This window comes from Mirounga leonina, unplaced genomic scaffold, assembly GCF_011800145.1.
Source record: "Mirounga leonina isolate KUSES-001 unplaced genomic scaffold, KU_Mleo_1.0 Mir_174, whole genome shotgun sequence".
Classification (NCBI taxonomy): Eukaryota; Metazoa; Chordata; class Mammalia; order Carnivora; family Phocidae; genus Mirounga; species Mirounga leonina.
This window is the reverse complement of record NW_023270451.1, coordinates 68,480,068-68,507,100: the sequence shown is the minus strand read 5'-3', so window position 1 is coordinate 68,507,100 and position 27,033 is coordinate 68,480,068. Positions and strand designations below refer to the sequence as shown.

General features: G+C 43.0%; 1 protein-coding gene across 4 annotated transcripts in view; it reads left to right on the top strand.

Moving 5' to 3' along the window:
- Positions 1-25,571, top strand: part of UBE2H (ubiquitin conjugating enzyme E2 H) — a 108,406-nt gene extending 82,835 nt beyond the window's left edge. For 3 of the 4 annotated variants that reach the window (XM_035021102.1, XM_035021105.1, XM_035021104.1), the window contains 3 exons: positions 784-836; positions 15,969-16,097; positions 21,258-25,571. In XM_035021102.1, coding sequence (XP_034876993.1) covers positions 784-836; positions 15,969-16,097; positions 21,258-21,382 — 307 coding nt within the window. In that variant the 3' untranslated portion in view covers positions 21,383-25,571. The remainder of the gene's footprint in view (positions 1-783; positions 837-15,968; positions 16,098-21,257) is intronic. The other variant, XM_035021103.1, reaches the window with a different exon arrangement.
- Positions 25,572-27,033: the final 1,462 nt, after the last annotated feature.

The window sequence follows — 27,033 nt, the reverse complement described above, 5'->3', positions numbered from 1 at the left end:
TTATACTTCTGTGTATCAGTCATCCTAACAACAAGGATGTTTTGTTACGTAACCACAGTATAGTCTGATTCAGGAACTGAGTATCAATACAGTACTTTTTAGTCTACTGCCACATTACAGCAGTGTACCTTTTTGGCACTTTTTCCCCCCCTCAGTGAAGGATCAGCCCAGGACCATGTATTGCATTTACTTGTCACGTTTCTTTAAACTACTTTAATCTGGAATAGTTCCTCAGCTTTTTTAACATTGACATTTTTAAAAGAATATGGATCAGTTATTTTAAAGACCGTCCCTCAGTTGGGGTTGTCTGGTGTTTCCTCATTAGATCCAGAGGATGCACTTCAGGCCAGAAAACCACAAAGTGTGATTGTGCCCTCGGGGTCCTGGGGAGACACACAGGTGTGTGTCTCTCTCCTCCCAACCCCCCCCCCCCCCCCCAGTCAGTGTGAATTCTCATGAAGGTGTTGTCTGGTCTCTCCATTGTGTAGTTGTGGGTTTTTCCTTTCACTCTCTTAAGGAGACACTAACACTGTAAATATTCTGCTCATACTTTTCCTTCCCTAATTGGGATTCTTTTTCCTTACCTTTCTTTTCCTTTTTCCTTTTCCTTTTCCTTTTCCTTTTTCTTTCTTTCTTTCTCTTTCTTTCTTTCTTTTCTTTTCTTTCTTTTCTTTCTTTCTTATGATCTGTTAAAGATACTTTTCTTGATAAAATTAGTTGCCAGATACATGCGACTAGATTTCTTAATTTTTTAAAAAATGCCATTCTTTCCATCTGTTTCAGGTCAGGAACTGTGTGTCTAGATGTAATTAATCAAACTTGGACAGCTCTCTATGGTGAGTTTGGCCATGGAATATTTTTTAGAGATGTTGAGACACTGCCTAAAAAATGTTGTTTGGCTTTTCTTCTCTGGTTTAAGGTTTTTTGTTGGGAATGGGAAGGGATGATGAGGGCCTGGATGGGAAAGTTTGATCAGTGAAAAAAGTATTTTCTCTCAAGTACAAACTTTGATTTAGCGGTGGAAGTTTAAAATAATTTTGTGAGATTCTGAACTTAAGGTATAGTGATGTACAATACACATGTAAACATTGTATATGTGTATGTATTCAGAAGCACACTATATACCTGCTTACTTGTAATAACTTTGAATTTTGGAAAAACTCCTAGGAATGTCCCTGTGAAATGAGATGGTGTATTAAGAGGTTTGGGGAGTCTTCTGCTTTTGAAGCCCAAAGAATAATTCAGCCTTGTCTCAGTGCTGAGAAATCAACATCTCCTCTCCCATGATGAATCACAATACATCATGATACAATGCTAAGAATCACAGAGAAATGTAAGGAATATCAGGCCTTCTCTCCCTGAGCTTGTAACTTGGTTGGGGAGCTAAAAATATTTTGAGATATACTTAATTAGGGATACAACAAACCAGTCTGTATTCCCCCACATGTCCAAGTTCTCAGGCATCACTGACTCTGCTCTCATGCCCCCACCCCATGAGGCTTCCCCTGATGCTCCAGCTGCAAGCGATCTCCACACACTCCTACATTTTATTTCCCTTTTTTGTGGCCCACTTTTACTTTGTACCTGTGTGTGTGGTTCATGCCTACCTTTTTGTGCCACTAGATGATTTCCTGCCTTAGAGGTCACTGGGGTGCATGTCTCTATGTCCCAGCACTTCCTTATACAGCACCTTGTACCCATGTGTGGTGAAAGAATGGGAGGTGCACATAATAAACGGCTGCCAAGAGGTCCAAGAAGATCACTTCAGGCGGGGCTTAACCAGAGGTGACCTTTCTTACTGAACAATTGTGAAAAGTCTTATTCCAGCCATAATCTGCAAGCCACCTTGCCAGACATGCCTGTACTAGGTGTAGGAGACTCACGGAGGAATGCTGGTCACCAGCAGTGCACAGTTAATCCTTTTTTTGTTCTGTTTTTTTCCTCCTGATTCTCCCATTCAAAAATTATTTCCTCCGCCTGGAGTTACCTTCCTTGGTCTTTGTATGGCTGGGCACCTTCTTTTCTCACCTCAGACATCTGTCAAAGAAGCCTCCTTTCCTAGATCCTCCATGTAAACCAACATTCCTCCACAGCATAGCACCCTGTTTGAAAAACAACATGTATTGTTTATCTTGTCTTACTAGATTGTAAGCTCCACCGGAGCAGGGAGAGTGTGTGTGTGTGTGTGTGTACACGTAGACAGGTAATGACTAAATTAATGATGCCTAGTATTGTTAAACATGAGAATTTTAGGGATATGACAGCTTATAAGGAGATGAGGCAACGAGAAAGAACATATACTCTGAGGTTGGTTAAATGGATTCCTTTTAAGATTTTTTTTGGTAAAAATGTCTCATGGCAGGCTGCCTGGAATAGCTGATGTAATGATGTATTTTCTTAAACTGCATTCACATTTTAGAAATGTACATAACAAAATACTGTGAGCTGGTTCCAGTTACAGTAAAGTAAATTGGACTTCAACTAATTCTTTTACTGTTGACCAGGAAAGCTTTGTGGAAGAGATTTTTGCTGATTCTCAAGTACTTCACATCTCAGAAACAGATTTTTAAAAATAACAGCTTATTGAATTATAATTCATATACATTAAATTCACCTATTTAAAGCATGTAATTTGATGGCTTTTAAAAGCAAACTCAGTTGTGTACAGCTATTACCACATTTTCATCATAGAAGATTTTCTTCACCTTAAAAAAGATCCCTTAGCTATCACCTCCTCATCCCCAACCCTAGGCAATGACTGATCTACTTTTTGTCTCTATAGATTTGCCTATTCTGGAATTTTTCATGATGGAATATATAATATGTGGTCTATTGTGACTGGTTTTTTTCAGTTCCCGTCATGTTTTCAAGATTCATCACGTTGTAGCATGAATCAGTACTTCATACCTTGTATGGCCAGATAATTTTACAGCTATCACATTTTTATCCATTTGTCAGTTGATGAACAGTTGGGTTGTTTCTACCTTTTGGCTGTTTTGAATAGTTTCTATGTGGACGTACGTTTTCATTTCTCTTGGGTGTCTACCTAGGGGTAGAATTGCTGGGTGACATGGTAACTCTCTGGTCAACCATTTGAGGAACTGACAGACTGTTTTCCAAAGTGGTTGTACTATTTTACTTTCCTACCAGCTGGTATATGAGGTTCAGAACAGACTTGAAGGCAGAAGCCCACATAACTTAAGATTTCTTAATTTTTTATTTATTTTTATTTTTTAAAAAGATTTTATTTGACAGAGACACACACAGCGAGAGAGGTAACAACAAGCAGGGGGAGTGGGAGAGGGAGAAGCAGGCTGCCCGCTGCGCAGGGAGCCCGATGCGGGGCTCGATCCCAGGACCCTGGGATCGTGACCTCAGCCGAAGGCAGACGCTTAATGACTGAGCCACCCAGGTGCCCCGACTTAAGATTTCTTAAGATTTCATCACATCTAGGAGCACCTGCGTGGCTCAGTCATTAAGCCTTCGGCTCAGGTCATGATCCTGGGGTCCTGGGATCGAGCCCCACATCGGGCTCCCTGCTCAGCGGGAAGCCTGCTTCTCCCTCTTCCACTCCCCCTGCTTCTGTTCCCTCTCTCATTGTCTCTCTCTCTCTCGGTCAAATAAATAAAAAATCTAAAAGATTCATCAAATCAATAAAATGTTAGGAAAGCATTGCTTTGTAAAGCACTTAGTAACAAGGATTAAATCACATTGGTCAAAGTGAACTTTTATTTCCCTATTACATGTGTAGGAGTTACCATTCAGTGTTCTGTAATATGTAAACATGGACAACACTAACATTGTAGGTAAGTGCAGGAACCCAAGGAGTATTTTGAGAGTGTAGTCAAAATATACTCATGGGCCACCTGGGTGGCTCAGTCAGTTAAACGGCTGACTGTTGATCTCAGGGTCGTGAGTTCAAGCCCTATATCACGCTGAGTGTGGAGCCTACTTAAAATATACTCAACATGGGAGAGCTGTTTTTGACATTTTGCTCAAACCCAAACTCTACTACTGAAGAAAATTCATTTTTTTCATGGAAAGTTTTAGAACAGGTAATTGATACAAAAAGTACACAGAAATGGTTGGTACAGATGACCTTGAAGTTTGTTTTTAATATTTTTATTTATTTGAGAGAGAGAGAGAACAGAGGGAGAGTAGGAGGGAGAAGCAGACTCCCGTGGAGCAAGCAGGGAGCCCGATGTGGGACTCGATCCCAGGACCCTGCGATCATGACCTGAGCCCAAAGGCAGCCTCTCAACAGATTGAGCCACCCAGGTGCCCCTGACATTGAAGTTTCTTTTGGACTTCCCTGATCCTGAGATCAAAACTGAATTTTTATTGCAAACTAGCCTCTGGCATTGAAGGTTAATCTATAATTGGTGAATTTATTGGAGTCATTCAGTTTCCTGCTGTGATTCTGAGAGAATCTTAGTTCAGAGGACAAAAAACCTAATTTAATATAAAACAACTAATAGGAGAAAGTTGACGTGTTAACACAAATACTCAACTGAAAACCAAAAGGCTTAGCCTGACAACCAAAACTTGTTTCAACACCTCTACTATATAATATACTAAGGAGCAGGGAGTTACTTGTGAAATTTCCTGCAATTAACTTTGCTCCAAGGCATGTACTTTGCAGTGGATATACATAGTTTTAGTATAGCAGCAATTCCCAGTTGAAACTTCAGATTTATACTTATCATAACCTGCTATTAATCAGTGTTCCCGTTTGTAGCAGCTTTAGTCCTCTAGTCCCCCTGACTCATTGCTTCTATTCTCATTTTGTTTTCCTTTGCCAAGTGTCCATGTAGTTTGTTCATTCAGAAACAGAATTGGTATGATTGTAGTGTAGTCACCCAGTAATTTTCAATTTTATATTATTTAACCTTGCAAGAGAGCTAATTATAATGGGTAATATGGTTAGTTTTATAAAGATGCTTGTCATATGAAATTGAGTATGAAGTTTGTTACTCTTGTGACATTAAAAGGAAAGTAGCAGATGCCATCTCGAAATTGATTTATTTTCATTTCCTGTATGATAGCATCTTTTTCTTTCTTTTCTCTTTTCTTCTCTTTTCTTTTCTTTCTTTTTTTAGCATCCCTTCCTGCTCTTCCCAGACAGCAATGATAAAAGCTCTGGAAAACTTAAAATGCAGCCAAGGGGATTAGTTTCAGAAACAACTGTAATTTTAAAGATTGATGGAAGGAAAGTTCTTTAATCCACAGGTAGCTTTTTAAGCACCCTTACTATTTTCCAGTTTCCCTTTTTACTTCCACATGTATTTTATCCACACTTGGCCTCTCTCCCTGCCCTCCTGGAAGCTCTGGTACTTCCACTGCAGTACAGCTTTCGTTTCTCTCCCACCCTTCCGGGCCATGTGCATCCTTGACCTTGACCCTATAAATTGTGTTTTTTTCCAATTTAATTTTACTCATTTTTCAACTGACTTGGTAGATCACTTATTTTGTGAATTAAGTTGACAAGTAAGGTTGAAAACAATTTTCTTATAAAATTGGGCAGTTTACAATTTAATTCTTTCTCACCTTTAGAGGGTTGCTAGCCAGTGGACTGGATACTCCTCTTATTTTGCTGGTGAGAAAAATCAACATTTGGGAAATTGCTTCCCCTAGAATGAAGTTGACTACAACAAAAGGAATGCTTCAGGGACTTGGACATTAAAATTAGAGAGGAGAAACAAATTTTCTTTTACTAGGCATTTAGAAAAATTTTAAACCATAAATTTATTTAATAGTACTATATTGTGGGCCTAGTGAATTTAAGCTTTCTCATGTTGGAAATATTTACTCCATCCTTCTTTTCAGTTAGGTAGCCTGTGAATCTTTCCAAACAATTAAAATTCTGGCTGAAGGTAACCCTGTCTTAAAATAACGCTCTGTGTTCCCCTAGTGTTTGCTAACTATATTCCTAGCCATTTTAGTGTAGTTACACAGACAAGAGCTACATGTATCTGTCTGCATGGATGATTGATCAGCCAACAACAACCGTCTGAGAACAGGCTTGAGAATTCAGTATCGATCCGTGCATGTTGGAATCATAAACATCATCCTGCCTTTGGAACAGCTGGATGTCATTATGAGTCTCCTGGACAGAGGCCAGGTGGAGCAGTTTCTCTTCAGCACTAGGGGGAAATGTCAGCTGTAGGAAATAAAGATAACATGCTGAGTTTGGGATTTGGTGGCTTCCACAATATTTAGCTAGCTCCATGGTCCACCTCCTCTGTCCATCGGCTTGGAGATACGCACATGTGGTGTTGGTATGTGGCCCAAGGGTTTAATTAACTGTACACAGAAAAACAGGGTCGTCTTAGGTTAAACAACTTAATGGAAACTCATTAGAAACACCACATTCATGTTCACTGATGGTCAGCATGAGGATCACAGAGCGGTCCGGGCTTTGTGGACGGTGGGATGTGAGCCAGGCTGTGGCCTGGAAAGACAGCCACAGCTGTGTTCTACCTTCTTTGCGCTGTAGTCTCAGGGCTCAGTCGTGAGGGTGTGGATGTGTTTTTCTCTTCACTTGCTTGTGATCACTGTGTATAGGCGAAGTCTGCCAGGTGTGGCCACTTACTTGTAATTGCATGAAGTATCTTTTCTAATGTTAAAGACAAACTAAATTATTGTCTAGTAATTAAAACTTTAGAGTACCAGCTAGCTCATTGTACATTAACTGCCCTTATTTGTGGAAAGTTAATAACAAATCCTATTCCTGTGTTTTAGCTTGCAGTCTTTGGAGGTAAGCAGGGTCATACCAGGTCTGAATTAGGATGAACGGCCTCTAAAGAGCATCTGAGTGAGGCAGGGGTGTGTGAGACCAGCAAGGCAACAAGGGAATGGCTTTGGGGGGAACAGGAGCCTGTTTTCTTCCTTCTCATCTCTGTGCAGCATTCATTCTGCTCTGCAGACCTCTACAGGTGAAGTACTTCAGGGGAGGGAGCTGCAGTGCATGGGAGAAGATTTTCTAAGTCTGGCGGAGTGCTTTAACGTGTTCTGTAACTACACACCTCTGGTTGGTGGCCTGGCACTTAGCGGAATGGATCTGGTATTCCTCCAGGTTTTAGTGCCCTATGTCTTTGACCTTGCCCTTTCTGACATAGAACAAAAATGCCTGACCTTGGAATACTTAAAAATTGTAATGCTACCTCTAGTGAGATTTAAGTCTATCAGTCATATTGTAAAAATTCTTTGAGTGTTTACTAATTCTTACTAATTCCTACTAATTGCACTCCATTTTTTTTTTTGAAAGGTGTGAGGAGGGAGTTGTGTTTGTTTTTTGCTTGCATGACCCTCTTCATAAGATCTTACTCTGTCTTTTAAAAGATACCCATAGGGATGCCTGGGTGTCTCAGTCAATTAAGCATTTGACTCTTCATCTCGGCTCAGGTCTTGATTCAGCATTGTGAGTTCAAGCCCCACGTTGGGCTCCACACTGGGCATGGAGCCTCTCATGGACTAACCTGAGAACATTTATGAATCTGATGAATTCAGACTTCTTATATATTTTATCCACACAGAAACAAAGAAGACCCTCTCATTTAAGCAATTGGATACATTCTTGAATTTATCCTCCAGCAGATTGGTGGCTTGATATATTATTCCATTAGCAGCGTGTCAGCCTTCAGTAAACTAAATATGGCGTGGCTAGCCTTATGGCTAGCTGGTTCTGTGCCATAGGACCACAGGAAGTCTTTGTGGGGGTCTGCTATGGGATTAGGCTTTCCTCATTGAAGTTGGATTCCAGTTAGTTATTTTAGAGAATGTTATTTTTAAATTTCAAAGCCATTTCTTCTTGCAAGTCCACCTACCTATATGAGGGCATTCCTCCTGACCAGCTCTTTTGAAGTTTTCCTCAAGATGTCTGTCACCTTTTAGGGCCCCTGCTTACCAAGTCCTTCACACAGAACAACTGCTTGGTCACATGAAATGCCATTCCCCAGGTTGAAGAAATAAAGGTTTCTGACTCCTCCTCGTTTGTGAGGGTAGAATTTCACTTTTTTTAGTGTTCACAGACTGTAAACAGGAGAAATTGAAAAATCCATTATTAATATTCCAACTTCTGAGGAGCTAGTAGAAGAGTGGAAAAGTAAACATCTGTTAGTTAACCGAAATTATTAACTGAAGGAAATCTGGAAATTTATTTGCTGTTTCAATCTTACAAAAATTAGACTACATGTATATTCACATGTATTTTTTAATACATCTAATAGATACCTCCTCCCCCACCTAAAAAGAAAAAAAAAGTTGAATGAATGAAATGGAATTTTATGGTTGGTTTTATTTTGAATACATATTGTAAGTGTATGACTGCATTTCATGATGGATTAATTACAATTGCTTGTAAGATGAGCAAAAGTCAATTAGTGGGGTTTTGAAAGGTCAGCAGCTGATTTTTCTCTGCTAAATCAAGGATATGAATAACATGGTTGAAATTCTCAAGTGATCCCAACTATTTAGCCATTAGCTTCAACCATAATGTCCGAAAGTCCACAGAGAAGATCTGTGTAAGTCCTAGCGAATCATTAGGTCTAGACCACTAGAATCAAAAATTTGTGATTTTTTTTTTTCTCTTTTTACCTAATTATGAGTAGGACTTTTATTTTCTTCCTCTCAGCCCTGCTCCCTGTTGAATTATGGAACAGGTAAATACCTTGAGTTGTGGCTTGCACAGTGAATCTTGACTTGAGAAGCCAGGGGTCCTCCCTCATAGGGGAGGGGGCCAGTGAACTCATAAGTTTGTTTGGATAGCATGCTTCTGGAATATGAAGAGTTTTTGGGTTTTTTTTTAAAGATTTTATTTATTTATTTGACAGAGAGAGACACAGCGAGAGAGAGAACACAAGCAGGGGGAGTGGGAGAGGGAGAAGCAGGCCTCCCGCCAAGCAGGGAGCCCGATGTGGGGCTCGATCCCAGGACCCTGGGATAGACCTGAGCCGAAGGCAGACGCTCAACGACTGAGCCACCCAGGCGCCCCGGAATATGAAGAGTTTTGAAGGAAAACAAGAGGAACTTGCTCTTGATGGGAAATGACCTGAGCAGTTGTTTTAAGGAAGCTTTCTCTGATTGCAGAGGCAAGAGTGTGGAGCCTGGAAGGCCAGGCCCTGATCTGAGGTGGAATGGTACGTTGGGCTTGGTGTAGTTACATGCCAGGGAAAACAGAAAAGGAACTAGAGAGATTTTGTTAGGACAAGTGAGTCTGGGGGCGCCTGAGTGGCTCAGTCAGGCGGCTGCCTTCGGCTCAGGTCATGGTCCCAGGGTCCTGGGATCAAGTCCCTCGTCGGCCTCCTGCTCAGCGGGAGTCTGCTTCTCCCTCTCCCTCTGCTCCTCTCCCAACTTGTGCTCTCTCTCTCTGTCAAATAAATAAAATCTTTAAAAAACAAACAAAAGAAAACCGAGTAGTGAGTCTGGAAAACCAACTGAGTACATGGAATAAAGGAGAAAGCCTAATCAAAGTCCTTCCAGAGCTTTGGAGCCTAGGGACAAGGGTGTTGGAGTCTACCTAGATATTAGGAGAAAAGATTAGGTTTTCAGGGAAATAATTTTAGATATGTCAAATTCAATAAGACAAGAAATACAAAGGACCAATTAGAAAGATTTGGTAGTTATCAACATAGACTTTCTTCTTTAAAATTGTAAATGAGTTTCCCAGAGTAAGAGTATATGAAGCTCCTGCTTCCATTATGAACACCACAGAATTCACACTGCTGTGCAGGTGAATGTCTTGCCAAGCAAGTTTTTCTGTTTGTTTGGCTTTAAAAGGAAGGAACCCAGGGCATTGGGGCATCTGGGGGAGTGGGATAGGTGGCCTTTGAGGAGAGGGGCAGTGGCTTTGATGACTCAGCCCCTAGCCATGACTGTACTGTGTGATGGTTTCTAAGTTACAGCATTTTGGGTGTTAAATCTGAAAAACAGATAAATATTATGCAAGGTAAAGTCTCTGGGGTGACTGCCCGCCTGGTAATTATAGTTCCTGGTAGGACAGGCCACGTCAAGCTCTGGGCATCCATAGGGCTTTAACCTGAAGGTAACAGCATGCTTTACCAAAATCCCACTTAAACGTTCACAGGAAATAGAGGAAGAAGAAATAACTTATGGTCAGTGGTTTATAAACCGCCAAGAATAAACCATGATCTGTGATTCATCCCCTCCTGTGTTTTTTCCTTTAAGCCATGTACCATCTTTTTGTGAGTCACCTGGAGTAGGGTGGCTTTACTTAAGAATTGGTGCTTTTTTTTTTTTCAGTGTGACTCATTTTAATTAACATGTATTCTTTGAGGTATACAGGTAGCTGAAATTTCTACTCTTAAGAAGGTGGCATATTGTGTTTTTGAATATTTGAGTCTAGTCCTTTGATGCCATATGAAGCCTATTTTATAGTCCTTTTTAGTAATGTGTAAATTCTTCCTTGTAAGGAACTGCAGTATTATACTTCTCTTTTTTGCAGATGAAGAAATTGAGATGCAGAGAGGAAGAGACCTGCCCAAGGTCAAAGAGCAAGTCAGTGGAAGGCCTGAGATTAGACTTGCGGTCTTCTAGGTTTCCCATCTGTTGTTTACCACTTTTGCTGGAAACAGTTCAGTCTAATGGAATTTGCTCTGCCCGATGTCTACAGTGTGTTAGGTGATATCTCTCACTGCTTCCTACACTCTAAAGCAGCCCAATAATGCCCCTTGAAAATGGATCCACATTCTCCTACCTTCAGTTTGCAGTACCTCCACCTGGAGGAAGTGAGGGTGACAGCAGAGTGCAGGAAGGCACGTGGAAGGGCTCGGGGAGTGGCTCCACTACACGCTCCGGGCAGCTTAGTTGAGAGTCCTGAGCATTTTCAGAGAACCCGCAGGCAAATAGCCCTCTTCCCGTTTGTCCTGGGGGTAGAGTAGGGAGCATTTCCTGGCTGTGCAGTTCTACACACACGGATGCCAGCCTGTCCTAAGCCAGAGGCCATGGGGTAGGTAATGAGGCCTGAGCATGCAGGTTTTGAAAAAACTCCACAGGTAATTCTGATAGACAAACAGCGAGGATCTAAACTTACTAGGAACCATTACTCTGGACTGAAGGGGGTAAATGGTGCTGCTTTTGATGAGAGATCAGTATGATTTGAGTGTTTTTAAAAATTAAATATGAATATAAATTATTAGTTGAAGTGCCTAAACTGAGGAATGAGTGTTGTAATATTGTTAATATTAATATTGTAAGATCAGGCTGAAGAATCAGGCTTAATGGACTGCATTTTTGTAAGTGCTGATTTAGTCCAAAGCAAAAAGTAAGAGCTGTTTGCTCATCATAAACCAGACTTTGCAGGGATCTTTGGACTTCCTTTAAAAACTAAGGCAGCCAGTAATGGAACCAGCTGACTATAATCTCGAGATTGGGTTATTCTGTGTGTCTGGTTCTCTCCCTTTCAAAAAGTGGAAGATTAATATTTTTTAAAAGACTTTTGAACTGAGAGATGTTGGTATTTTATTACTATTATTAATAATTCTAGGGGAAATTATACCATTTTATGATGGATTTTTCCAAAGGCGAGTATCTTTATTTCACTTCCGGTTTACAGTTTAGGTTTCTTCTTCTTTTTTTTTTGTTTATTTATTTGAGAGAGTGTGGGAGCACGAGCAGGGGAAGGGGCACAGGGAGAGGGAGAAGCAGACTCCCTGCTGAGCAGGGAGCCCAACATGGGGCTCTGATCCCAGGACCCTGAGATCATGACTTGAGCCGAAGGCAGATAGATGCTTAACTGAATGAGCCACCCAGGTGCCCAGTTTAAGTTTCTTCTGTCAACATTTATCTTGAAAGAAGATTTTTATCTGCAAATTTTTTTTTAAAGCATTTTTTTTTTAAGATTTTATTTGACAGAAAGCAGATAGAGCAGGAACACAAGCAGGGGGAGTGGGAGAGGGAGAAGCAGGCTTCCCGCTGAGCAGGGAGCCCGATGCGGGGCTCGATCCCAGGATCCTCGGATCATGACCTGAGCTGAAGGTGGACGCTTAACGACTGAGCCACCCAGGCGCCCCTTATCTGCAACTTTTGAGAGATGTTTCCTTGGAGAGGACCCTCTCAGTAGTAATCACTCTGTTAGCCACTCTCAGGGCTGTAAGTTAACTGCTTTACAGATGGCCATAGCAGGGGTACCTGGCTGGCTCAGTTAAGCGTCTGCTTTCTGCTCGGGTCATGATCTCTCAGGGTCCTGGGATCAAGCCCCACGTTGGGCTCCCTGCTCGGCGGGACGTCTGCCTCTCCCTCCCCCACCCCCCCGCTCGTTCTGTCTCTCGTTCAAATAAATAAAATCTAAAAATAAAAAATAAAATAAAATGGCCATAGCCACGACATCCTGGTCTTCAAATGCTACCTTCTTTGCCCAGAACTGGGCTGTGTACTTTTCCTTTACTGCTATTCTGTTTTACAGGTGTGACTCAGCACATCCATAACATGGATCAGAAGAGAGACATAGGAAGGTAGAACAAATTATTAAGGGTTCTTTTACTTGTTGGGAACAAATACCTAGACAGAGCCACTTATTGGCAGCTTAAAAACTTAAAAGTAGTGAGGAAAGGGTATAAAAATCCCTCCTTGGAACACAGAAAACACCTACTTATAAAACACCTTGTCTGCCATATTTTTCAGGTCCTAAAGCACTTCTTCACATTACTTAAAGAGACTAAAACCTATACTTTGCGTGTGTGTGTGTGTTTTAAAGGTTTTTGTTGTTGCTTGATAGGAATATTCCTCTGCTAATGTTTTTGAGTAGCACCTGGAATGCTGAAACGACAGGAGAACTCCCAGGTCACTACGTGTGGGTATCCGTGAACAGCCATGGGCTACTTTTCGGTGGTTTAGCTACTTGAAAGCAACACATGGCCTCTGCGAAGTATCAGACAGTTGAGCCACAGAAATCCCTTAACATTCTCTGCTTAGAGATCATTCTGTTGGCCTTAAACTTGTGAGAAAGGAAGACTTTCCGGGGGGGGCGGGTGGCCATCTCTGAGGATATGCAGTTTCAATGCCAAGATGTAAGTAGCTTGTGCCTTCATGAAAATTTAGACAGTGCTCATTTCATCTGTTGACAGAGGCAGCATTATGGATAAGCCCAGGATTGAAACCCAGCTCCTTGGACGAGTTACCTAACCTCTCTGTGCCTCAGTTTCCCCCATATGCCAAATGGAGATGGTAATGGTACCTAGCTCATTGGTAATGGTACCTCGCTCGTTGGCTGTAGTGAAACTGAGTGTACATGTAAAGTGCTTACAGGGGCCTGGCTTGTAGCGAGGGCTTTGTAAGTGCACACTGTCGCTTCTGCCATTCCTGTTGCTGTAATTATTAGTGTTAATTCTTGTTAACTCTTCTCTGCTCCCAGATCATGTTGAGTTTGTAAAACTTCCACATCCTTGTTTTTTTTCTTCTGAATTTATTTACCTTGATTTTTTTAGACTTATGTTTTATGTAAATATTTCAAACATGCGAAACTAGAAAGGACATATTCATAGGAAAATGCTATTTTTAAAGGTAAAAAAAAGCAAAAGTGTCCCTTGATGTGTGAAAAGTAGAAATCGCAAGCATATTACCTTGAGATATATGGATCATCTTATGTGCATGTACTGTACATAGTAATTACCATTTTGTAGACTTTATCCCCCAGCCTTAGAGTATAAGTATTTTTTTAACTATTCTTTAGCCTTTGAGTAGTTTTAAGTGGTTTTGGACCATGAAAAATTACTGGTTTGTTGAATATGTTGCTTCCTTCCTGGGATCGAGCCCTGCATCGGGCTCTCTGCTCGGCGGGAAGCCTGCTTCTCCCTCTCCCACTCCCCCTGCTTGTGTTCCCTCTCTCGCTGTCTGTCAAATAAATGAATAAAATCTTTAAAAAAAAAAAAAAAATTGTAAGCAAAACGGCAGTGAAAATCTTACAACGTGATTGGGGTTATCTTGGAAGATTATTTTTGTTTTGCTTTTTTGATTAGGAATCTTTGCATTTATTTCCTGGTACATGGGAATCTTACTATAACATGGTTCTTTGGGAAGTTAGCCTTACAAAGGTGAAATGGCTCCTGTCCATGTAATACCACCAAGTCTCCATTACTTGGGGCTCAAGGTAGACCTGCTTTGCGTCAAGACCTGGTGCGTGGGAACAGGACTGAGCCGGCTGTCGTGTGATTCTCCGTGACATTACTGGCTAGACCTGAGCTGTCTAATATGAGATCTAGCCATGTGTCCTTATTTAAATGTAAATTAGAATTAAATAAAACAAAAAATTTCAGTTCTTCAGTCACACCAGCCCTCATGTGTCTGTCCATAGCCACATGTGGCCAGCAGCTACCATACTGGACAGTGCAGATACAGAACATTTTCATCATGCAGAAAGTTCTGTTAAACAGTGCAGCTCTGGCTTACTCTCCTGCTGCTCACCCCGACCATTAAGGAAGCCTTACACTGACAGGGAAGAGCTGACGGTTCCTCATGGGGTTTTCCAAAGCAGAGGGTGACATAGTTTGCCAGGTTTTGTATATAAGGTTTGATTGGAACACAGCCACACTCATTTGTTTACCCATTCTCTGTGAGTGCTTCTGTGCTAGGTGGCGGAGCTAAGGGTTGCATTGTTAGGCCAGGGTCCACACGTGGCCCACAAGGTCTAAAGTATTTATTCTGGTCCTTTATGAAAAAGTTTGTCAACCCCTTTTACCTAGACCAGGATTTCTCAACCTCAGCACTGTTGAATTTTGGCCCGGATAATTGTTGCAAAGGGCTGTCATGTGTATGGTAGGATGTTTAGCAGCACCCCTGCCTCTATCCACCCGTCCCCCTCCCCCATCCAGGTGTGACAACCAAAAATTTCTCCAGACATCACAAGTTGTCTGCTGGGGAACAAAATCACCCCTGGCTGAGAACCACTAATCTAAAGTGATGTGGCCTGACCAAACATTCATTTATAATACTGCCTAAGAGTGCTCACTCTAACAGGGAAAAAATACATTTAAAAGAGCAAAATAAATGAAAGAGTAGTTCTTATGCTGCTATACTTTAGCATTCCCTCCAGAAACAGAAATTTTTCTATAAAACATGATAGGGTAACTGAAGTAAGGAGCCTGGAGGCCCGAAGATTCCACAGTTGACTGCTGAGGAGCAAATAGAATGGAAGTTACCGCATCTCTGAAGTGATGGGAACACGTAGTTTATTTTACAGGTTTGCAGGGCCTGTTTCCTTTATAAAACACTACGTGACTGCAGAGTTCTTGTTGACTTTGCTGTGTGTGTGAATGTTCTCTCTGTATACCCAGCACCTTGTGCTGCATCTGGCAAGAAGGGAGTTGATAGATGCGTATGAAAATGATTGTTAATAAATTCAGTAAATCTTAGGATTATCTGTGATTTTAAGTGGCCCATGTAGGTTCCTACCTTCATTAGCCAGAAGAATTAGAAAACTGATTATATTTACCTCCATTAAAGGTGATGAGAATTGAATTAAGCATCAAGGCGTATAAAATTGTGTTCTTCTTGAGATCTGGCGCTTGAATACTTTTCAGAGTGGGCATTTTCAAAGCTGTAGAAAAAGGCAATACTAAGAGATAACTACTCATAAGAATGTAGAGTGCTGTAAGGTTTGGGGGCATGCATTTTAATTCAACAATGTATGTACTATGTCTGAATTCTTAGTTTAGAACATGGAGTGAATTAGAATTGGGACAATTGCCTTTGAAAGCCAATATCAGGTATACCTTTATCTGACTCTTCAAAGTAAAATTAAGTTTTAAATTTTATTTTATTTTTTAAGTTTTAAATTTTAAAATTGGTATTGAAAAGAATATGTAATAGAGATCACATTTAACAGAGCACTTTTATGGAAAACTTCATGTGGTTGATCATTTCGGAAGATAAGCAGTTTTGACTACTGAATTCAAGTGAATTTTAGGTGAATTTGTTTTTTTCCATGCATGACGTATTTCTGTTTGTTTTTTCAGATCTTACCAATATATTTGAGTCCTTCCTGCCCCAGTTGTTGGCCTATCCCAACCCCATAGATCCTCTCAATGGTGATGCTGCGGCCATGTACCTCCACCGACCAGAAGAATACAAGCAGAAAATCAAAGGTAAGAAGGCAAATCGTTTAACCTAGAGACAGAATACGTGTATTGGGCTTTGATCGTTAAAAGCCCTTCTTAGTTAATAATTTTTCTCAGGCCTTTAAAGCAGACCGCTGTCTGTGGGCTGGAGCAGAACTCACTAGCCCCTATAGTTCCAAGGGGTCATTGACACCTTCGGAAGGCTGAAGGTCCCAGCAAGGAAGACGAGAAGGAGTGAGAAAGAGCAAAAGAGAAGATGAGAAAGTGGGGGGCACCTGTTGGGTGGTGGTGGATGTGACCCTCCCAGAAATCCCTGTGGACCCCTGTCCAAAAGAACCTTAGCCTTCACTTGCTTCCTCTTGTCTTGTAAAACTAGAAAACTGGGGCTGGAGAGTGATGTATTAAATGAAAGGCCTAATCTCCCATTTGTTTACAGACAGTATCATCCTGGCCCGTCAGGAAAGCTGTTAACTTTGGAAGTTGGGAAATGCCAAATTTATCCTTAAGCTTTTTCTATCATATCATTTTACCTGTTGAATTAAGAATACCCAACTGGCTTCTTTTCTTGGCCCCATACTGGTTTACTTTGGAAAGTTTACATCTGGGCACATTTCTTGTCTGCTGCAGATATCTGGCCCCAGGGCCCAGTTTTCTAGTAAAACTTGAAATGTGCTGTGCTAGGTAGAAATGTGCTTGTGGTAGGAGAGCTAGTTTTCTCATCCTTTACCATTTAGAATCCTCCTTTCTCACTCTGAAACCATTGACCTGCTAATGGGACATGAAGTTCATTAACATGAACTTGTGGTTTCAGAAGAACATCTGTAACTTCACACCGGTTTACTGGTGTTCATTTTTACCTCTCTGTGTGCTTGAGAACCTTCGTAGTGAAAAGTCTAGATAAAATTCCACCAGAAAGGAAAGGAATTCAAAGTCATTTTAGTATATGTGCTGCCGAAGCGAGCACGGAATTCAAAGTCATGAAAGTAGGCCTACTCTCCTTACCAAATGGCAAGCATCCATATTTACCTAATTGTTAGCATGACTTACCCGTCTATGTAGCGGTTCAGATTGTCAACTTCTGCGGTCCATCTGCAAGAGGTGAGAGCCTGGAATATATAGGTCTTCACTCTTAACTGTGCAAGTATGAGACAGGCGCATCTGAGGTTTTCCTTTGGTTTTCTCATTCTTCTCTGATCTCTGTAGGGTACTGTTTGGTACTTTTGTTGAGATAAAATAGAAATAAATCTCCAATTAATTTATTTAGGCCTCAGGTGTTTTTGCAAATTAATAATCTAATTTATGTAGCAGAATATCTGTATAGCCAAACATGTATTTCAAGGGGGAAAAAGAACAGTCCGTTTCAACCAGATAAAATTCTATTATGAGACTGTATTAAAATTGTGACACAGGAATCACTTAACAGTGTCTGCAGCCCACAGATAATCTCCGTGCGGAGCATATTTCTGTAGTTCTTACATTAATTATGCCTCAGCAATTTAGCACTATTCCTGTTTTAGTACATATCTGCTATAGTACCAGTTACAAAAGGAATCCAATCTACATTTTTATTTTAGAATGGCAAGCTCTAGCTTAGGGAATTGAGCTTTCTGAAATGTCAATGTTGGCTATCATTTTGTCTTCCTGAGTAATGTGAAAATCAGGGCTGTAAGAACTATCCTGATGGTTTAGATGCGCTCCCCTGGCCCCCAGCCTGGGGGCTTGTTCTCCCAATTCTCCCCTGCCTCCCAGCACTGGGTTCTCCTCTGCACCCAGCCTGTCAGAGGCTTCCCCCTTTCAGAAGCCTCTGTCTGCTCCTGAGGACCTCTTTGTCCTGCTCTTGATTTCCTGTCATTTTCAAACTTCTCACTTCCTTGCCCTAAACCCCTGCTAGTTTGTTTTCCCCCTTCTACTGATAATCTGTGACCCCATTTCTTCCTAATCATATGCACCCTGCTCAAGACCCATTTTCCTGACTTCTTTGTGGCTCTCGTATTTTGCCCCTTCCGTTCCTGAAAACCTTTCTCATTCCATTCCCAAACGTGGTCATTCTCTCAAGAGTCTGTCATTCAGCCCTCCCTTACCCTCCCTCCCCACTTGGGGAGCTGATTCGCCCCTCACTGCTTTAGATAATTCCCTGCAGGTAGGTGATTTCCAAAAACGTGTCTAGATGTGGGAACTCCCTCCCAAGCTGCTACCAGACATTTCTGTAGCTAGCCTCACAGGTCAGCGTATGTAACCTTTCTTACCATGGATTTTCGTCAGCACTCCCATTTTTTTGATGTTTTTTATCATGTAGATAGGAGCTGCCTGTGGGATGGGCACCAGTGAGCTGTCTAAAGATATTGTTGGGGCGGCATCGTACCTGCCGTTCACGGCTTTCTCTCACTTTGTGTGAGCTCCATCTTTGCCTTTACTCCTAGATGGAGCAATATGTGGACCATCACATTGGATGAATTTCAGATACCCAACTATATTCCCTTCCTTAGGGAAAGTTTCAGCCTAGAGATTAACTTAACCATATACTCACCATCAAACTACAGCAAGACCTATACATTTTCCTTTATTTGCTTCAGATACAAATGTAGTTCTGACATACTGGCCACGTCCTTCTCACCTGTGCTTTTTTTTTTTTTTTTTTTTAAGATTTTTTTTTATTTATTTGAGAGAGAGCACAAGCAGGGGGAGCAGCAGGCAGGGGTAGAGGGAGAAGCAGGCTCCCCACTGAGCAGGGAGCCCGATGTGGGGCTCGATCCCAGGACCCTGGGATCATGACCTGAGCCGAAGGCAGACGCTTAACCGACTGAGCCCCCCAGGCGCCCCCTGCCATGTGCTTTTGGCGAGGCTGTGCCTTTCGCATGGAATGGCGTGTCCTGTGCTGCGGCTGAGACTTCCTTCAAGGGTCAGCGCAGATGTGCCTGCCTTCCCGGTCTCAGAGGCCAGAGGCCCTTCCTCCATGCTTCCCTCCGATGGCACTGGACAGCTAACTGCTTTTATCTGCATCTGCCTCCTGCTCATGAATGACCTTGTTCTTCATTTTTCTGTCTCCTGAAAGGTCTTGTCCTAGTAAGCTAAGCAGTTAAAACTATTTATTTCCTCGAATATACTAAGGAGGACTAACAGTATCACCTTACAGTGTCAGAGAGAAGTGTCAAAGTGCAGCAACTTTTTTCTACAAATGCAGCAAAGTAGCTGACCCATTAGAGGGTAAAAATAGCATTTCTGGGACTGTAATAAACATTTCTCTCCAAAAGGTAAATTCAGGTAAGTTCTTACCTAATCAGGAGCTTTTGGAATCTCATCTCTGCCTAAAACTTCATTATAATGAATTTGTAGGATTCTGAATCAGAAGTCTGTAAACTTTTTCTGTAAAGGGCCAGATTCGGCCACATGTAGTCTCCGTCACATATTCTTTCTCTTTGTTCCTTTTTTTTTTTTTCTTTTAAAACAACCCTTTGTGGGAGTGCCTGGGTGGCTCAGTCGTTAAGCGTCTGCCTTCAGCTCAGGTCATGATCCCGGGGTCCTGGGATCGAGCCCCGCATCGGGCTCCCTGCTTGGTGGGAAGCCTGCTTCTCCCTCTCCTACTCCCCCTGCTTGTGTTCCCTCTCTCGCTGTCTCTCTCTCTCTCTCTGTCAAATAAATAAAATCTTAAAGAAAAGAAAAAAGAAAAACTGGGCCTAAGAATGCCCCAAAAGACTTGGGGGAAAAAAAAAAAACCTTTAGGGGTACCTGGGTAGCTCAGTCAGTTGAGCATCTGCCTTCAGCTTGGGTTGTGATCCCGGGGTCCTGGGATCGAGTCCCTCATCGGGCTCCCTGCTCAGTGGGGAGTCTGCTGCTCCCTCTGCCCCTCTCCTCCATTCGTGCTCCTCTCAAATAAAATCTTTTTAGATAAATAAATAAATAAACAACCCTTTAAGTATATCAAAAATATTCTTCGCTAGGCCCCTGTGTTATATTATTCCAATCTGGCAGGCTCATTTGGCCATTTTCCTTCTCTTACTCTTGTGTTCAGTCCCTGTGACTCCACAGGAGGAAAAACAAAGCGTAAGGATGTGAGGATGTGTTTCTCTCCTGCTGGCACTCTGAACAGGTTTCTGTCTTGTCTCTTGGCTATTTACTGAAAAACAGTATACACTTAGAGTTTTAGGTACAAGTTTGTTTGTTCAGCAGTTCTTAAAATTTTCTTCCAGCCAGCAGATTCAGCCTAGGCTGTAGCTGCATAAATCTTCAGGTAAATAATAGGTGATAAAGTGACTCAGGCTCACTGTGTCTCCAGATAGCAGCTCATTCCTGAGCAGATTGAGAGACTGTTTGCACCAACTGCTTCAAAAACCTGACAGGCAGGATCTGTTTAGACTAAAATCTATTCCTAAAATAATAGATCTGGGCTGACTGTAATTACATAAATGCAAGTCTAAAAATGATAGGGGATTTCCTTATAAATTACTATGGAATCATAACTAGTCCTGTTCTACCTGGGAGGGTGAATAGTTTTATTAACACAGAGATGAGAAGAAAGTACAGGGGGGCGCCTGGGTGGTTCAGTCGGTTAAGCATCTGCCTTCGGCTCAGGTCATGATCTCAGGGTCCTGGGATCGAGCCCGGCATCGGGCTCCCTGCTCCGCGGGGAGTCTGCTTCTCCCTCTCCCTCTGCCTACTTGTGCTCTCTATCTCTCTGTCAAATAAATAAATAAAATCTTTAAAAAAGAAGAAGAAGAAAGCACAGGGTTCACACTTACCCAGTCCTGTGAGTTTGGAGGAGCGCGGCCATACCACCAAGGCAAGAGTGAGGGTGGCTTGGCGGCTGAACTGGAGGCTGGTTCACACCAGACACTGTCCTGGACACGCCTGCTGGCTTCCCCGTGCCTCGAAGCCAAGGCCCAGGGTGGCCGGCTGCCTCGTACACATCCACCTGGGAGGTGATGGCCCAGGGGAGTTCTGGGCTAGAGATGCAATATGTATCTACTCCCCTGCAAATCAGATGTTCTGCTTTGCCTCTTACTAAGGGGGCAAAATGCATGAACTCCAGAGACGTCTTCCGTGGGGTTTTCCCCTTAGCTTCTGGGACCATACCCCGTCAGGTAAGGAAGGCTCGAGCTTGCCTGGGCCTTTGCCAGCTTCGGGGGTCACTGAAGCCCATGCGTGCCTGCTCACAGCCCCTGTTTTTTTCTATCCCTGCCCCCTGTGCAGAGTACATCCAGAAATACGCAACGGAGGAGGCACTGAAAGAGCAGGAAGAGGGCACCGGCGACAGCTCGTCGGAGAGTTCTATGTCTGACTTTTCGGAAGATGAGGCCCAGGATATGGAGTTGTAGTAGAAAAAGCACCTGCTTTTCAGAAAGACTATTATTTCCTAACCATGAGAAGCAGACTATAATATTCATATTTAAACAAAGCAATTTTTTTTATTACTAAACAAGGTTTTTATGAATAATAGCATTGATATATATATATTATATATCACCCTTTAGATCTTGATTTCTTGGTCATTTCTCAACCTGAGGTGCATAGCATATTCCCACATTCCACTTTGGTAGCAATATGCGGTCGGAATGCATGCATTCGTAAGTCCATTTGGCCAAGTCAGCCTGTGTGCTACTGAACTATCAAAAGAAACAGCCGCTCTGATAGGTAGACGTGAGTAAAAGTAACAGGAAAAAAGTTGCTTCTTTTATTGATGGTTCCAAAGAAACAAACCAAACCCACCAGCTCTTGGGTGTGATGCTAGAATAGTGCTTTTTCAAAATGGACGGGAGGCGCTGGGGGAGGACCAGGCCTGCTGGGGGAGCGTGTAGAGCCAGCCACGTCAGAGCCCGAGCCGCTCCTCCCTGTGAATCCCAGGTGGCCCCGTGTCTGGAGTAACATTATCAAGCAGGGAGCTAATTGGAGTATTGAAACATAAAACAATTTTTGACTCTGGATTTTAAGTACTTTTATATGTAGATTCCTGCCTGTCTCACTACCAGGCCCTGCAGCCACAAGTGTTCTGCTTTGGAGAACCATTTGGAAGTGTTTTCTGAACCTGATTCTTTTTCTTGGGCTAGAGCTTGTAATCCATACCTTTTTGAGGGGACAGGACAGGACAGGAGGAGTAAAGTGACTGGGAAGGTGTTCATCTCCTCCAGCACGTGCAGAGTCACATCCTCATCCTGTTGGCCACTTTGAGACTGCTACCCTGGACTAAGAGCTTTAAATTTGAGGGTGGTTGTGGGTGTTTTTGTTCGGGTTGGAGCTTTCCCCCCCGCCCCCTCCTTTCCTTTCCAGTTTTTTTGTTGTTGTTCTGTTTTTTTTTTAATGGTGTGTGTGTGTGTGAATTGTGCTTAGGTTGCAAATTTAATCTTCACCTCCCAAGAGATGGCCTCCTTGGACAGCCGCTCAGTGGACCATTAGACTCGGCAAGAAGACCCGTCTGGTGGCCCGGGTACTCTCATTCATGTTTTTGGTTTTGTTTTCCCTTCTGCTGCTCTTGGCAGGCAGCAGCCTGGTCATCTCATCTGCTTGTGGGAGTGGGAAATGGGTATTTTAGACCCAACACACATTCTAAATTTAAAATGAGTAATAATTGGAACAAGTAAAGGTCCTTGTACCCAAAGGGACTGTACGCGGGAAAAACAAACCACTTTTTTCAGAGCGGGACTGAATAGGAGGAAAGAGTTGAGAAATACGATGCAGTAGAACAGGTGTTGAAGGAAGAATATATTCTCTCCTGTATGTGTTAAAGAGGAAATCAGACAGTTTAAAATGCCTGTTAATCAAATGTTTACTCAGCTCACCATATGTCCAGGTTGCCGGCAGAGTTTCTTTTCAGATATGAGTGTGTTACCTACTGAATTTGGAGAACCTTAGACAGCAAGTCTGTATCCCTTTTTTGCCACAACCAATAGGACAATAGCAGAATTAGCCAATTCTGAAACCTTCTAAAAGACAATTCTTGAACGTCCCACTGGGATAATTGAATTTTTCTTTCTGGTGTGTGTTTTTAGTTTAGAAGTGCTATCTGTTCCACAAGATTGGAGTCAATGAGGTTGGAAGATATCCTATCTTTTTTTATTCAAAAAGCACAATCAATCTTTTCTTTGAAAATCTATATAAAGTACAACTTGCTTTTAGCATGATTATTTTCCTAAATAAGAGACAAAGAATTTACTTATTTTATGTTAATTACGGGCATGAAGCAAAAAGGTTTTCTTTAAAAAAAAAAAAAATTTAAAGTGCAGTTAGTAGGGCTGTGGTTAGTTAACCGTACTGAGTTATCTATCTAGCATTTGTGGCTTGTTGGAGGGGTAGTGTTAACTATTTAACATGGAATGGTGTGCTTTAACTTCTCTAGCGCGTTGTCTTCTCATTACTTTGGGGGAGGGAGGGTCTCTGCTGGCCTTGTCCGACCTGCTTACCTGCCCAAGTAGCAGTTGCTTGTGCTATAACCGTTTAAATTGTAGGTGCGACTTAGGGTAGGCTTTAAAGTGCTGGGTGGTGGTTTGAGTTCAAACAATAAAAAATTGTATTTTTTCAATATTGTATAAACAATAGTGTTCTAATTACCTTTCAAAAAAAATAATGTCCAAATAGTAATTGCTTTTAATCTTGACAAAACCAACAAAACAAGTAGAGCCAAGTTTTGGGGAATGTATGTGAGCCATGGCTCTGCTCCCCGACTAAATACCTTTTTCTCGAAAAAGACATCGGCTCGCCGCAGAGTGAACTGCCCTGGCACTGGGAGTCTGGTGGTGCGGAATTTCCAAATGAAGACGTGTCGGGGGAGGTCACGGGGGTTAAGAAGCGGATCTGAGTATGGCTGCAGCATGTGTGCGTGTGTGTCTGTCCATCCAAATCTGTCTGATGAAGGTGTAACGAGGCTTCCCTGTTAGCACAGGAAGCTCCTGGAATTTGCTACCCAGATCACTCTGTACCCTCTCATTCTGTGCAAATCTATCCTTTCTGGGCACTAACCTTGGTCCCATGCATGCTTTCGGCTGTGTGTGGGGCTTTTCCTCTCCTCTGAGAAATTGGTTTTTGATGAGTTGAACAGAATCCCTTTTTATGCTAACTTTTTGTCCCTTCCTGTACCTGGGAGAGGTAGGTAGGAGAAGGAGACCATGCTTCTAGGTACAGAGGGAGCTGGAAGAAAGCCTGGCTATGAATCAGAGGACTCTGGCCCCCAGTGATCGATGATACAGTACTAGAAGCGGGGGTGACAGCACCACAAGCTTTTCCAGGTTTCCCGTCATAACACTCAGAAAAGCTTGCTTTTAAAGGTGGTGGTAGCAGGTCAGAGTTGCTTCTCGCAGTTTCCCTCCCTTTCTTAGTGTACCATCGTTTTTGAAGTTTTTGTGGTTGACCGGCGCATCCTTTGCCCCTGTTCAAATGACCGAGCTCAAGCTCTCGCCAAAACCGAGAAGCGAGGCGGCCGCAGCCCCGAGCCCGGAGCCCGGAGCCCGCTGCCCTCTGGCAGCCCCAGCACTGGGGCCTGGGGGGCTGCATTTCGTGGTAGCCAAGCGAGACGATGGCATTTTGCTCTTTTTGTCTTCGATCTTATCGCCCTCCTTGAGGTGACTGTGCAGTTTCAACCAGCATTTTATACTAGTAAGGTAGTTCTCAGAAGTTGCCATATGTCTCTCCAGTACCTAACGCCGTTCTTCCACTTCAGAAGCTGTTCTCGTTGCCAACTGGCTGATCTAAGCTCCTGAGGAGTGTCTCCCCTCGAAGGAATTTTTTTTTCTCCTCAGAATGCTCCCTGAAGCCCTCGTTGGCCTTGGCCTGACACTTGCTTTTCATTAGGCCTCCTGTTATGGCTGAGAATCATGAAAGACAGATCCTCTGCTAGCCTTCATGGGTGAAGTTTCTAGACACCAAGTTTCTGGAAACTGGTGTTTGATTTTAAATGGCGCATGGCCCTTCTACGTTCTAGGGACTCAATCAGAAAAAGTGAAAGCCATTAACGAGTTAGAGTTCCATTTCCTTTTACCAACTTCCTAACCGGGTTCATGGCCTTCTTGACTAAAATCAAATCATTTCTGATTGAGCGCAAAGACCTGCGTTTTCTTTGGACTTCTGAATCCATGTTCATATTTTCTCTGGCCACTGAACACCTTGGCAATTCCATCCAGGATTGGGGTGGAGGCCCCTGGGGGAAGGGGGAGCTCACCGTCGTTGGGCGGGCAGGGTCTCCACCCATCTGAGGAAGGGCCAGGACTTCACTTCAGCAAATACTCGTCTTGGCTGTGGGCTTGGGAAGAAATGGCCATTATTTACTGATTGTATTTGGTACATATTGTGTGATACTTGAAGAGAAAAGGGACTTACCAGCCCTTAATTGAAATCTAAGCTTTTTATCGCTTATTTTTTCCTTGCCCTATCTCCTCCCTTCCACCATTTTCCTTGCATTGTGATGATCTAGTGGGCACTTCTGTCAACAGGACAAATGCCTCCTCTGACTATAACCTCTTAATAGTTGTGTATAATGAAAACTGTAAACTTTTTTAAATAAAATGTGTATATACCTTGGCAAATGGCTGGACCTTGATCAATAAGATGATAGCCTCAATGATTACTTAGCCCTTTCTTAAAAACAACTCCCTCCTTATTCATCTGACTCCTCTCAGCAGCAGACATTGGCTTATTTTTGTTTCTGAGTGAGAAGCTCTTACAGAGGCAGGTAACTGGGTTAGTGTGGGAAGGGTGACACTCCCTTTAGACGGTCGTAACTGAGGCCCCACCTCCAGAGTCCTGTCTCTGCAGCTGGAATGGCTGGTGACTGCTGACTGTAAACAAGGCTGGCTGTGAGGCTTCTCCACAACCTTGAAGGCCTTGAAAGGCCTCCTCTTCTGTGAAGTCCTGTAGCTTGAAGGACCCCACCTGCCTTCATGTGGATCAGCAGGAATGGCTTACATGTTGCAGGTCAGCCCAAATCTTCCAGACCCTGTCAGCTAATGCCAAGCGAAGGATACCCGCTTGGCCTGGAGTTCACAGGCGGTGCAGCTTCCTCCCGGGCCTCACTGCGCCAAATGCCAGCCTCAACCAGGAGGGTCAGGGAACCGTGGGTTTTAAACAGCAGAAGGGTATCACACTGGGTTGATTAGCTCAGCATTGCAGTTCCTTTCTAAAGCATGTGCCCTCGACGGCCACCAGATGGCGGTGTTGCCTCATCTACTGGAAAATCCCACTTGGGTTCGATTTTGTGAGAAGGCCCTTAAGACAAAGGGAAGACTTGGTCACATGCTTTCATTCCCCCAAACACTCTTCCACTGTTTTCTTCTCCTTACTCACTTTTCCCAAACTTCTTTTATTCCTCACTGCATCCTAACGTATTCTCCGATAAGGCCCAGCTTTGTTATCTATCAGGGAGAGGGAGAGTAAGGCCACCTAGGTGCTCTGCTGGGAATGAGCACCTTAAGGTGTTCCTGGGGCAAGAGAGCCCTCGGCCACCCGGGCTCCCTCCAGTGCTCAGAAGCAGAACATTCAGCAGGTTCTTTGCAAGTGGTGCTCACTGACCGCTCAACCTGGAATAGTGGATCAACCAGCACTGTCAGTTCCAGTCCCATCTCTTTGTTAGCTGTGTGGCCTCGGGTTCATTTTTTAAATGAGGTCCCTCAACTGATAGGTTCTGACTCTGCCACTCTGTGACTCAGAACTCCATCCAGTCTCTGAAACAATACCATATCACGGGATATAGTATCCTGAGAGGATATTCCAGCAACCTGTGAAACTGCGGTTTCGAGATCAGACGTTTAGAGTTTTGGGACCCAAACAGCTTCGGGACTTCAGAACATCCACTTTCCAGCTGAAAGGAGAACTGAGAGATGTATGGGTCATAGGAGTCTAGCCTACCGATCTCACACGAAGGAGCTGCATTTAAAACTCCATGAGTCTTCGGGGCACTCACTGGGGCTTGGGTTCCCCCCCACCCCCCCAGTAATCTTACCCAGTGTCACTCTTGCCTCAGCCTCAGTCCAGCTGCTTCCCAGGT